Here is a 15,223-nt window from a genome sequence, read left to right on the forward strand (position 1 = left end):
CCCAGCCCAGCCTGGGCGCGAACCCAGAGACTCTGGTGACCACTGCGCCACCCGGGAGATCATTAAAAGGTCATACATTTTTTACAGTTATATATTACGTGTCTTTACCAGGGACGTCTCTCTAGACAATCTTTTCTCCAACTAAATATTCACAATGTTTGCGAGTTCTAGTTTGTTAATCCATTGTGACAGAAAAATGACATATTTTACCTGGTTTGTTTGATATTAATAGTTTACCAAATAGGACATTTCTGCTCTGTTTAATTCTGTGTTTCTGTAAAGAGACGGTTTCCACTTTAGTTCCCTGCAGCTAATCTGGGCGTAGGGTCACCGGAGATGGCTTGAGCTGACAAATGCGTTAAAGACTGCATTTCATAGACAAGAATGTGTTTTACTAGAGATAGTTTAGGAGTAGAACAATCCCTCATTGTCTCAAAATCATCCTTGCATCTGGGAAACTAAGCCAGGGTGGGGTTAAGACAACGACCCACGTGCAGATAACGACAGGATGAACCCAGAGTGGATTATGACGCTCCTTGGTCTGCACGAGGGGGAGGGGGGGTTGAACCAACCATGACTGAGCATTGTTAGTGTCAGCTATATATAGTACTCTGCATTTGTGTAAAGGTTAGGTTACTCAGTCCAACTCTCAAGGGGGGAGTTCTGTCATGTTCTGTCTTCGCTTATGTTCCCAGCATGCCTGTAAAATCCATTTCGCAGGATGAGATAACCCCATGTCCCTGTAGGTTGACCCAATACTTCATTGCCAGCTGCTTTCTCCTAATCTGCAATGGCATTTCCCCCATCTCCACCTGCAGTGCAGCCACCGGGCCGTCCTGAAACGCCCCACTACATGAGTCCACAGACATGTTGCTTTTAGGCAGCACTAAAAAGGCAGGGCAGGGCTCATGATTGGAGTATTCATCGCGGTGTGTAATGCAGTGTAGCCTAGTTTGTTTTACATCATTCCAGTAGGACAAAAGACTCAGGGCTGAGACAAAATCATTCCCAGCATGCCTGTAAAACCCCGAAAGCTCGGGTCTAGTGACGTCAATGGTACTATAAATGCCATTATTTGTTATTGAGGATGGGCCTGTTTTTACACAATGTACAGATAATGTTGTATTATATTATAGGAGTATACATACCCCAAAAATGTTTTACGTTGACCATTTAGGCTTAAATGTTTATTTTATTTTACAAATGACATCTTAGAAATACTTTAAATTATTCATTGTGTGATAACTAGTAAAAATATATCGATAATTGTGCACATTTTCCATAATTTTCGCCCTAATTATTAATTTACGAAGTATACAGGAAGGGACTTTTATTCTGAAAGTTGACAAAATGGACAGAGAAACACTTCCTGGACCCATTAACGTTTATAAAACCAAACAAACTTTTTAATGTCTTTGCAGAGTGTCATCACGGTCGCTAGTTACCGTTTCGTCGCGGTTGCTGGGAACAACCTATTTTTCTTTTGTTTTGTTGATTTGAGGTTTTAAAAATGGAAATGTGTTTTTTTTTCTCGGCTATCTGCAACCCTACATTAACTAGCTAGTAGAGGAGGTGTTGGCCCCCAGGTTTGTGTTTACAAAGAGAGAGAGACCGGGGGGGAGGATGAAGAACAACCCGTTCGTTATGGAGTAACTAGCTACCAGTATCTAGTTTTAGGTGTGGACGGTACTACAGACAGAGATAACATTAAACCCAGCTAGTTATGGCCATGTCGTTGATGCAGGCCTGCCGCACTTTAGCTCAATCTACATGGCTCCTGTCGTTTTGTTTCGTTCACCTCCTCTGTTTGGACGTTACCGTCGCCGAGAGAGAGGAATGGTACACCGCCTTCGTTAATATCACCTACATAGACCCGGTCACCTCTGAAGTCCGGACGGAGAAAGCAGAATACGGTCGATACGGGGAACACTCGCTTAAACGCGACGCAAAAGGAGTCGTGGTACTTCCTTCTCTCTCCCAGGATAGACAAGCCTGTGATCCCGGTACCCGGTTCGCTGTTCCGGTCCAGGGCAATGCGTGGATAGCCCTGATTGCCAGGGGAAACTGCACATTTAAAGACAAGATACGACACGCAGCGAGCCAAAACGCCACGGCCATCGTTATATTCAACGTTGGATCCAGCAACTCCAATGATACAATCACAATGCCACATTCAGGTATTGGCTAGCTTGCCAGATCGTCATATGATTTATCGGGTCACACAGGGTGGAGTTGTTATGCATAGATGAATTACTTGTTTACTGCGGTCATCCAGGGCGTAGGTGTTATGTCTATCTTGTAAGTAATGTAGCTGCTAGCTATGTATAATTATGTCGAACCAGGACCCAGACTGGATCCCGACCTTAATTGTTCTGCTTTCCAGAGATAATACTAACAGATCCTTGATTCAGGTGTTGGGTCAGTCTGCTCTTAGAAACGTGGGTATATTTACATACACTAGAGTTGCTTTCAATTGTATTGAGTTGCACAAAAAAAACAGTCTATGGAAAGCCAGAAGTTAAATACAATTACGTTTCAACTTACTGTGCCGGTGGACACACACACACACACACACACACACACACACACACACACACACACACACACACACACACACAGCACCCTCTCCTCTATACAGACACACAGCACCCTCTCCTCTCCTCTCTACAGACAGAATCCTCTCTATAGACAGACACACAGCATCCTCTCTACAGACAGACACACAGCATCCTCTCTACAGACAGACACACAGCATCCTCTCTACAGACAGACACACAGCATCCTCTCTACAGACAGACACACAGCATCCTCTCTACAGACAGACACACAGCATCCTCTCTACAGACAGACACACAGCATCCTCTCTACAGACAGACACACAGCATCCTCTCTACAGACAGACACACAGCATCCTCTCTACAGACAGACACACAGCATCCTCTCTACAGACAGACACACAGCACCCTCTCTACAGACAGACACACAGCACCCTCTCCTCTATACAGACACACAGCACCCTCTCCTCTCCTCTCTACAGACAGAATCCTCTCTATAGACAGACACACAGCATCCTCTCTACAGACAGACACACAGCATCCTCTCTACAGACAGACACACAGCATCCTCTCTACAGACACACAGCATCCTCTCCTCTCTACAGACACACAGCACCCTCTCCTCTCTACAGACACACAGCACCCTCTCCTCTCTACAGACACACAGCACCCTCTCCTCTCTACAGACACACAGCACCCTCTCCTCTCTACAGACACACAGCACCCTCTCCTCTCTACAGACACACAGCATCCTCTCCTCTCTACAGACACACAGCATCCTCTCCTCTCTACAGACACACAGCACCCTCTCCTCTCTACAGACACACAGCACCCTCTCCTCTCTACAGACACACAGCACCCTCTCCTCTCTACAGACACACAGCACCCTCTCCTCTCTACAGACACACAGCACCCTCTCCTCTCTACAGACACACAGCACCCTCTCCTCTCTACAGACACACAGCACCCTCTCCTCTCTACAGACACACAGCACCCTCTCCTCTCTACAGACAGACACACAGCACCCTCTCCTCTCTACAGACAGACACACAGCACCCTCTCCTCTCTACAGACAGACACACAGCACCCTCTCCTCTCTACAGACAGACACACAGCACCCTCTCCTCTCTACAGACAGACACACAGCACCCTCTCCTCTCTACAGACAGACACACAGCACCCTCTCCTCTCTACAGACAGACACACAGCACCCTCTCCTCTCTACAGACAGACACACACACAGCACCCTCTCCTCTCTACAGACAGACACACACACAGCACCCTCTCCTCTCTACAGACAGACACACACACAGCACCCTCTCCTCTCTACAGACAGACACACACACAGCACCCTCTCCTCTCTACAGACAGACACACACACAGCACCCTCTCCTCTCTACAGACAGACACACACACAGCACCCTCTCCTCTCTACAGACAGACACACACACAGCACCCTCTCCTCTCTACAGACAGACACACACACAGCACCCTCTCCTCTCTACAGACAGACACACACACAGCACCCTCTCCTCTCTACAGACAGACACACACACAGCACCCTCTCCTCTCTACAGACAGACACACACACAGCACCCTCTCCTCTCTACAGACAGACACACACACAGCACCCTCTCCTCTCTACAGACAGACACACACACAGCACCCTCTCCTCTCTACAGACAGACACACACACAGCACCCTCTCCTCTCTACAGACAGACACACACACAGCACCCTCTCCTCTCTACAGACAGACACACACACAGCACCCTCTCCTCTCTACAGACAGACACACACACAGCACCCTCTCCTCTCTACAGACAGACACACACACAGCACCCTCTCCTCTCTACAGACAGACACACACACAGCACCCTCTCCTCTCTACAGACAGACACACACACAGCACCCTCTCCTCTCTACAGACAGACACACACACAGCACCCTCTCCTCTCTACAGACAGACACACACACAGCACCCTCTCCTCTCTACAGACAGACACACACACAGCACCCTCTCCTCTCTACAGACAGACAGGGGGGAGTATAGAATGCCGTGCGTCACTGCGGGGAGTATAGAATGCCGTGTGGGTGTCTGTCAGGGGGTAGAGAGACCCTACCATGCAGTTCAATGGAGTACAGGCTTTACTGAATGACAGCAGACTAAATCAAATATGGACGTTTGTTGAATAGTTTTGGGGGTAGGTCTCGTCTCCGAGGAATGCTCCTCAGAGCCCTATGCTGGGAACGGGGTTCCGATGACGGGCATTCAGGTTATTATTATTATGCCGGTGGTGGGAAGGTGAAAGGGCATTGGAAGAAGACTGTTGCAGCCAAACATAAAGTGACAGACAAGGGATGAGTTATGCCCATTGGTTGACAGAAAGGGGAGTGATTATTGCATAATTGAGCCCATAGGTTAATCAGCGAGCGTTCTGGAATGTCCTCCGTGTGCCATGCTCATAGGCTGAACTTAACTGGTGAATGGCATTCTGCATGCTTGCTAATGGTAAAGAGGAGGAGAGACTTGACACTATGCTGATGAGGTTACGTTCTAACCTCTACCCTATAAATACCAGCTATGCTGATGAGGTAACATTCTAACCTCTACCCTATAAATACCAGCTATGCTGATGAGCTAACATTCTACCCTATAAATACCAGCTATGCTGATGAGGTAACATTCTAACCTCTACCCTATAAATACCAGCTATGCTGATTAGGTAACATTCTAACCTCTACCCTATAAATACCAGCTATGTTGATTAGGTAACATTCTAACCTCTACCCTATAAATACCAGCTATGTTGATGAGGTAACATTCTACCCTATAAATACCAGCTATGTTGATGAGTTTACGTTCTACCCTATAAATACCAGCTATGTTGATGAGGTAACATTCTACCCTATAAATACCAGCTATGTTGATGAGGTGACATTCTACCCTATAAATACCAGCTATGTTGATGAGGTAACATTCTACCCTATAAATACCAGCTATGTTGATGAGGTAACATTCTACCCTATAAATACCAGCTATGTTGATGAGGTGACATTCTAACCTCTACCCTATAAATACCAGCTATGTTGATGAGGTGACATTCTACCCTATAAATACCAGCTATGTTGATTAGGTAACATTCTACCCTATAAATACCAGCTATGCTGATGAGGTGACATTCTACCCTCTACCCTATAAATACCAGCTATGTTGATGAGGTAACATTCTACCCTATAAATACCAGCTATGTTGATGAGTTTACGTTCTACCCTATAAATACCAGCTATGTTGATGAGGTAACATTCTACCCTATAAATACCAGCTATGTTGATGAGGTGACATTCTACCCTATAAATACCAGCTATGTTGATGAGGTAACATTCTACCCTATAAATACCAGCTATGTTGATGAGGTGACATTCTACCCTATAAATACCAGCTATGTTGATGAGGTGACATTCTACCCTATAAATACCAGCTATGTTGATGAGGTGACATTCTACCCTATAAATACCAGCTATGTTGATGAGTTTACGTTCTACCCTATAAATACCAGCTATGTTGATGAGGTAACATTCTACCCTATAAATACCAGCTATGTTGATGAGGTGACATTCTACCCTATAAATACCAGCTATGTTGATGAGGTAACATTCTACCCTATAAATACCAGCTATGTTGATGAGGTAACATTCTACCCTATAAATACCAGCTATGTTGATGAGGTGACATTCTAACCTCTACCCTATAAATACCAGCTATGTTGATGAGGTAACATTCTACCCTATAAATACCAGCTATGTTGATTAGGTAACATTCTACCCTATAAATACCAGCTATGCTGATGAGGTGACATTCTACCCTCTACCCTATAAATACCAGCTATGTTGATGAGGTAACATTCTACCCTATAAATACCAGCTATGTTGATGAGTTTACGTTCTACCCTATAAATACCAGCTATGTTGATGAGGTAACATTCTACCCTATAAATACCAGCTATGTTGATGAGGTGACATTCTACCCTATAAATACCAGCTATGTTGATGAGGTAACATTCTACCCTATAAATACCAGCTATGTTGATGAGGTGACATTCTACCCTATAAATACCAGCTATGTTGATGAGGTGACATTCTACCCTATAAATACCAGCTATGTTGATGAGGTGACATTCTACCCTATAAATACCAGCTATGTTGATGAGGTGACATTCTACCCTATAAATACCAGCTATGTTGATGAGGTAACATTCTAACCTCTACCCTATAAATACCAGCTATGTTGATGAGGTGACATTCTAACCTCTACCCTATAAATACCAGCTATGTTGATGATGTAACATTCTACCCTATAAATACCAGTTATGCTGATGAGGTAACATTCTACCCTCTACCCTATAAATACCAGCTATGTTGATTAGGTAACATTCTACCCTATAAATACCAGCTATGTTGATGAGGTAACATTCTACCCTATAAATACCAGCTATGTTGATGAGGTGACATTCTACCCTCTACCCTATAAATACCAGTTATGCTGATGAGGTGACATTCTACCCTCTACCCTATAAATACCAGCTATGTTGATGAGGTGACATTCTACCCTATAAATACCAGCTATGTTGATGAGGTAACATTCTACCCTATAAATACCAGCTATGTTGATGAGGTGACATTCTACCCTCTACCCTATAAATACCAGTTATGTTGATGAGGTGACATTCTACCCTCTACCCTATAAATACCAGCTATGTTGATGAGGTGACATTCTACCCTATAAATACCAGCTATGTTGATGAGGTAACATTCTAACCTCTACCCTATAAATACCAGCTATGTTGATGAGGTGACATTCTACCCTCTACCCTATAAATACCAGTTATGCTGATGAGGTGACATTCTACCCTCTACCCTATAAATACCAGCTATGTTGATGAGGTGACATTCTACCCTATAAATACCAGCTATGCTGATGAGGTGACATTCTACCCTATAAATACCAGCTATGTTGATGAGGTGACATTCTACCCTATAAATACCAGCTATGTTGATGAGGTGACATTCTACCCTATAAATACCAGCTATGTTGATGAGGTGACATTCTACCCTATAAATACCAGCTATGTTGATGAGGTGACATTCTACCCTATAAATACCAGCTATGCTGATGAGGTGACATTCTACCCTATAAATACCAGCTATGTTGATGAGGTGACATTCTACCCTCTACCCTATAAATACCAGCTATGTTGATGAGGCAACATTCTAACCTCTACCCTATAAATACCAGCTATGTTGATGAGGCAACATTCTAACCTCTACCCTATAAATACCAGCTATGTTGATGAGGTGACATTCTAACCTCTACCCTATAAATATCAGCTATGTTGATGAGGTGACATTCTACCCTATAAATACCAGCTATGTTGATGAGGTAACATTCTACCCTATAAATACCAGCTATGCTGATGAGGTAACATTCTACCCTATAAATACCAGCTATGTTGATGAGGTGACATTCTAACCTCTACCCTATAAATACCAGCTATGTTGATGAGGTGACATTCTACCCTATAAATACCAGCTATGTTGATGAGGTAACATTCTAACCTCTATCCTATAAATACCAGCTATGCTGAGGTGACATTCTAACCTATAAATACCAGCTATGCTGATGAGGTGACATTCTAACCTATAAGTACCAGCTATGTTGATGAGGCAACACACAACATGTCCCTGTTACTGACCATTTCTCCTTTGTCAAGATAATCCAACCACCTGACAGGTGTGTCATATCAAGAAGCTGATTAAACAGCATGATCATTACACAGGTGCACCTTGTGCTGGAGACAATAAATGGCCACTAAAATGTGCAGTTTTGTCACACAACACAATGCCACAGATTTCTCAAGTTTTGAGGGAGAGTGGATTTGGCATGCTGACTGCAGGAATGTCCACCAGAGCTGTTGCCAGAGAATTTAATGTTAATTCCTCTACCATAAGTTATTTTTAGAGAATTTGGCAGTAGGTCCAAACGACCTCACAAACGTGGACCACGTGTAGCCACGACAACCCAGGACCTCCACGTCCGGCTTCTTCAACTGCGGTATCTTCTGAAACCAGCCACCCGGACAGCTGATGAAACTGTGGGTTTGCTCATCGTCCTCACCAGGGTCTTGACCTGACTGCAGTTCGGCATCATAACCAACATCAGTGGACAAATGTACACCTTCGATGGCCACTGGCACACTGGAGAAGTGTGCTCTTCACGGATGAACCCCGTGTACCGGGCCGACAGCGTGTACGGCGTCGTGTGTGTGAGCGGTTTGCTGACGTCAACGTGGGGTTATGGTATGGGCAGACATAAACTACAGACAACAAACCCAAAAGCATTTTATCGATGGCAATTTGAATGCACAAAAAGACAGTGACGAGGTCCTGAGGCCCATTGTGAGGCCAAATTTATTTTTTAAATATATCTTTTTAAAGGTTATCTGTGACCAACAGATTCATATCTGTATTCCCAGTCATGTGAAATCCATAGATTAGGACCTAATGAATTTATTTTAAATTGACTGATTTTCCTTAAATGAACTGTAACTCAGTAAAATCTTTGAAATTGTTGCATGTTGTGTTTTTTAAAATGTTGTTCAGTTTGATCAGACTGCAGAATCTTTGTTAACGTAAATAAAGAGGAACTGATGGGAGAGAAAGAGCTGTGGAAACTACACTATTCTTCTGTGAGGAGACAATGAATGAAATATGAGTCAGGAGAACTGAAATGCAATACTACAGTTGAGTGAACTCTTGGTAGATGGAGGTTACAGACAAAACATCACAACACATTAAGAACACCTTCCTAATATTGAGTGGCCCGGCCAGAGCCCGGACTTGAACCCTGATCTAACATCTCTGGAGAGACCTGAGAATAGCTGTGCAGCGACACGTCCCCATCCAACCTGACCGAGCTTGAGAGGATCTGCAGAGAAGAATGGGAGAAACTCCCCAAATACAGGTGTAGCAAGCTTATAGCATCATACCCAAGAAGACTCGAGTCTGTAATCACTGCCAAAGGTGCTTCAACAAAGTACTGAGTAAAGGGTCTGAATACTTATGTAAATGTGATATTTCCGTTTATTTTTTAAATAATTTTGCTTTGTCCTTATTATGGCGTATTGTGTGTAGATTGATGAGGGAAAAATGTTTTAATCCATTTTATAATAAGTCTGTAACGTAACAAAAAGTGAAGGGGTCTGAATACTTTCAGAATGCACTGTGAATTGCATGTCCTCTCACTCACACACACACACACCCACACACAGGGACCTAACGTGCGCCAGGAAAACAATCCCCACAACATTACACCTCCACCACCAGCCTGTACCGTTGACACCAGGCAGGATGGGCCCATGGACTCATTCTGCTTACGCCAAATCCTGACTCTGCCATCAGCATGACGCAACATGAACCAGGATTTGTCGGACCAGGCAATGTTTTTCCACTCCTCAAATGTCCAGTGTTGGTGATCGCGTGCCACTGGAGCAGCTTCTTCTTGTTTTAAGCTGATTGGAACCTGGTGTGGTCTTCTGCTGCAATAGCCAATCCGTGACAAGGATCGATGAGATGTGCGTTTCCGAGATGCCGTTCTGCACACCGCTGTTGTAGGGCGCCGCTGTCTGTTTGTGGCCCGCCACCGTTCTCCTTCGACCTCGTTCATCAACCAGCTGTTTTCGCCCACAGGACTGCCGCTGACTATGTTGTTTTGTTTGTCTCGGTAAACCCTAGACACTGTCGTGTGTGAACCCCAAGTGGCCGGGACGTTTGTTGAGATACTGGATTCGGCGTGCATGACACCGACGATCATACCTCGCTCAAAGTCTCTTAGGTCACTAGTTTTCTAATGTTCAACTGAACAGTAACTGAATGCCTCGATGCCTGTCTGCCTGCTTTATATGGCAAGCCACGGTCACGTGACTCACTGTCTGTAGGAGCGAACCATTTTTGTGAAACAGGGTGGTGTACCTAATAAACTGGCAACGGTGTGTGTGTAGGCCTTGCTGTTTGCGTCTATTATCAGACTGTGTGCTCTATCTGGTCTGGGGATCAATAAGTGTGTGTTCAGTGATGATAAGTGTTGGGTAGTCCAGGCCCCATGAATACACCTGGAACATTCCTCTCTCCATTCTTGACGTTTCGTGGTGGAGTCAGGAATTTCACAAATGGCCCTGTCGCACTCCTTATTCATGCCACTAGAGAGACTAATGAGGTTTACGTTAGGATGGAACACTCAGGAGTTCTGTTTACAGTCCCAGTGTTCTTAGAGTCTATGTGGAGGTTCTAAATTCTGCCACAGGGGATGAGTCCGGTCCCAGACAGTCACAAGGCTTCTTCTGCTGAGCAGTGAAGACACACACACACAGAGAGTCTGTTTTATTTGTATTCCTGTCCTAAAATCTCCCCTCCCTCCTTCTCAGGTATGGGTGATGTGGTCGCCATCATGATCCCCGAGCCTAAAGGTCGTGAGGTCGCTGCTCTGCTAGAGCGGAACGTCACGGTAACCATGCACATCACCATAGGAACGCGTAACCTCCAGAAGTACGTGAGCAGGACGTCGGTGGTGTTCGTCTCCATCTCCTTCATCATCCTGATGATTATCTCTCTGGCCTGGCTCGTCTTCTACTACATACAGAGGTTCAGATACGTCAACGCACGAGACCGCTACCAGGTACACACATGGCCGGCACAATGAGCCTAGAACCGACCAGGTACACACAGGGCCGGCACAATGAGCCTAGAACCGACCAGGTACACACAGGGCCGGCACAATGACCCTAGAACCGACCAGGTACACACAGGGCCGGCACTATGACCCTAGAACCGACCAGGTACACACAGGGCCGGCACAATGAGCCTAGAACCGACCAGGTACACACAGGGCCGGCACTATGACCCTAGAACCGACCAGGTACACACAGGGCCGGCACAATGAGCCTAGAACCGACCAGGTACACACAGGGCCGGCACAATGAGCCTAGAACCGACCAGGTACACACAGGGCCGGCACAATGACCCTAGAACCGACCAGGTACACACAGGGCCGGCACAATGACCCTAGAACCGACCAGGTACGCACAGGGCCGGCACAATGACCCTAGAACCGACCAGGTACACACAGGGCCGGCACAATGACCCTAGAACCGACCAGGTACACACAGGGCCGGCACAATGAGCCTAGAACCGACCAGGTACACACAGGGCCGGCACAATGACCCTAGAACCGACCAGGTACGCACAGGGCCGGCACAATGAGCCTAGAACCGACCAGGTACACACAGGGCCGGCACAATGACCCTAGAACCGACCAGGTACACACAGGGCCGGCACAATGACCCTAGAACCGACCAGCAAGTTCTCATTTACAACTGTGACCTGGCCAAGATAAAGCAAAGCAGTGCGACACAAACAACAACAGAGTTACACATGGAATAAACAAACATACAGTCAATAACACAATAGAAAACGTCTATATACAGTGTGTGCAAATGTAGTAAGACTTCTCTCTCGTTTCCCCTCCCCTCTCTCTCGTTTCCCCTCCCCTCTCTCTCGTTTCCCCTCCCCTCCCCTCTCTCTCGTTTCCCCTCCCCTCCCCTCTCTCTCGTTTCCCCTCCCCTCTCTCTCGTTTCCCCTCCCCTCTCTCTCGTTTCCCCTCCCCTCTCTCTCGTTTCCCCTCCCCTCTCTCTCGTTTCCCCTCCCCTCTCTCTCTCGTTTCCCCTCCCCTCTCTCTCGTTTCCCCTCCCCTCTCTCTCTCGTTTCCCCTCCTCTCTCTCTCGTTTCCCCTCCTCTCTCTCTCGTTTCCCCTCTCTCTCCCCCCCCCACCCTTCTCTCTCGTTTCCCCTCCCCTCTCTCTCTCGTTTCCCCTCCCCTCTCTCTCTCGTTTCCCCTCCCCTCTCTCTCTCGTTTCCCCTCCCCTCTCTCTCTCGTTTCCCCTCCCCTCTCTCTCTCGTTTCCCCTCTCTCTCCAGAGGCGCCTGGGAGATGCAGCTAAGAAGGCCATCAGTAAACTGCAGGTCAGGACCATCAGGAAAGGAGACGAGGAAACGGAGTCAGACTTTGATAACTGTGCCGTGTGTATCGAGGGCTACAAGCCCAACGATGTGGTCAGGATACTACCCTGCAGGTAAATGAGACCGTTAGAAACACGTAAAGGGTAATGAGGCCTTTTATTCTACTTCACCGGAGTCAGATGAACTGTTGGATAACACTTCTAGGTCTGTGTCGTATGAAGGAAGTTGAGGTAGTTTTGAGATCCAAGATTTTTTATTTCTTATTGTTATTTATTGAACCTTTATGTAACTAGGCAAGTCAGTTAAGAACAAATTCTTATTTACGATGACTGCGTGCCCCGGCCAAACCCGGACGACGCTGGGCCAATTGTACACCGCCCTATGGGACTCCTAATCACGGCCGGTTGTGATACAGCCTGGAATCGAACCAGTGTCTGTAGTGATGCCTCTAGCACTGAAATGCAGTGCCTGAGACCGCTGTGATACAGCCTGGAATCGAACCTAGTTAGTTAGCGACTTCCTCCAAACTGCACAACGCTAGTTAGCGACTTCCTCCAAACTGCACAACGCTAGTTAGCGACTTCCTCCAAACTGCACAACGCTAGTTAGCGACTTCCTCCAAACTGCACAACGCTAGTTAGCGACTTCCTCCAAACTGCACAACGCTAGTTAGCGACTTCCTCCAAACTGCACAACGCTAGTTAGCGACTTCCTCCAAACTGCACAACGCTAGTTAGCGACTTCCTCCAAACTGCATTCAGAGACATAAGACTGTAAAAACACCAGGAAATCAGCTCCAAGTGATTTTTGATTGAAGAAATGTGTTCCAACGCACAAACGAAAGGCATGATCTTATACAAAAGTAAGCAAGGTTTGAAATAATTATGTTTTAGTAAAACATATCTGTTTTGGGGGATTCAAATTTTTTCTTCATAAGCGGATGGTTGGGGTCCAGAACATAATTTGTAGACTGCAAATTGACCGCAAGAATCATAAAGCCATGGTTGTGTTTCTCCTCTCAGACATCTGTTCCATAAGAACTGTGTGGACCCATGGCTGCTGGATCACAGGACCTGTCCCATGTTATAGACCTGCTATAACCTGTCATAGACCTTTTTATAAACATGTTATAACCTCTATCTCCTCTCATATATCTGTTCCATAAGAACTGTGTGGACCCATGGCTGCTGGATCACAGGACGTGTCCCATGTTATAGACCTGCTATAACCTGTCATATACCTTTTTATAAACATGTTATAACCTCTATCTCCTCTCAGACATCTGTTCCATAAGAACTGTGTGGACCCATGGCTGCTGGATCACAGGACGTGTCCCATGTGTAAGATAGACATCCTCAAAGCCCTGGGCATCGCTGTGAGTCATTTCAGAATCAAAGTCACTCATTCAAATGAATCAAATGCTGCTTTTTATTTCTGTTGAATTGAAATGACTCAAATGAATCTAAAGTTGACTCCTTCGCACCAACACCATTGAATATGTTTGAACTGAACGCACATAACTGTTTCTCTCACTATCTCTCTCCTCACTATCTCTCTCCTCACTATCTCTCCTCTCCTCACTATCTCTCTCCTCTCCTCACTATCTCTCTTCCTCTCCTCACTATCTCTCTTCCTCTCCTCACTATCTCTCTTCCTCTCCTCACTATCTCTCTTCCTCTCCTCACTATCTCTCTCCTCTCCTCACTATCTCTCTCTCCTCTCCTCACTATCTCTCTCTCCTCTCCTCACTATCTCTCTCTCCTCTCCTCACTATCTCTCTCTCCTCTCCTCACTATCTCTCTTCCTCTCCTCACTATCTCTCTTCCTCTCCTCACTATCTCTCTTCCTCTCCTCACTATCTCTCTTCCTCTCCTCCCCGTCTGTCATGTCTCTCTCTGTCTCTCTTCCTCTCCTCACTATCTCTCTTCCTCTCCTCCCCGTCTGTCATGTCTCTCTCTGTCTCTCTCTCTCTTCCTGTCTCTCTCTCTTCCTGTCTCTCTCTCTCTTCCTGTCTCTCTCTCCTCTCCAGTTAAATACAGACTGTCTGGATGACCTGCCCTTGGACTATGAGATGGTGGGGGGTGTGGTCCTGGAGGCTGTGGTATCGGCGGGGTCCAGTGAGGGGACCCTCAGTGAGGGGGGGTCGGTGGTTCTAGACCCGGGGGTGCGGAGGGTGGGGCTCCCCCAAGACTACCACGACCCAGACCCTCTGAGGGATAGTCCCATTACTGTTACTACTGACACCCACACAGGTGAGACTACCGACACCCACACAGGTGAGACTACCGACACCCACACAGGTGAGACTACCGACACCCACACAGGTGAGACTACCGACACCCACACAGGTGAGACTACCGACACCCACACAGGTGAGACTACCGACACCCACACAGGTGAGACTACCGACACCCACACAGGTGAGACTACCGACACCCACACAGGTGAGACTACCGACACCCACACAGGTGAGACTACCGATACACACACAGGTGAGACTACCGATACACACACAGGTGAGACTACCGATACACACACAGGTGAGACTACCGATACACACACAGGTGTTACTACCGACACCCACACAGGTGAGACTACTG

General features: G+C 46.4%; 1 protein-coding gene across 1 annotated transcript; it reads left to right on the forward strand.

Annotated features, from left to right (window-relative positions):
* Positions 1-1,363: 1,363 nt before the first annotated feature.
* LOC120040001 (RING finger protein 150-like) lies at positions 1,364-14,875 on the forward strand (the record flags this gene model as incomplete). Its single annotated transcript, XM_038985323.1, has 5 exons — positions 1,364-2,177; positions 11,035-11,285; positions 12,582-12,736; positions 13,902-13,998; positions 14,653-14,875. Coding segments are annotated over exons 1-5 (1,180 nt in total), but the record flags the coding sequence as incomplete, so codon positions are not given.
* Between the last annotated feature and the right edge of the window lie 348 nt (positions 14,876-15,223).

The sequence above is a fragment of the Salvelinus namaycush genome, unplaced genomic scaffold (genome assembly GCF_016432855.1).
Source record: "Salvelinus namaycush isolate Seneca unplaced genomic scaffold, SaNama_1.0 Scaffold3182, whole genome shotgun sequence".
Lineage (NCBI taxonomy): Eukaryota > Metazoa > Chordata > Actinopteri > Salmoniformes > Salmonidae > Salvelinus > Salvelinus namaycush.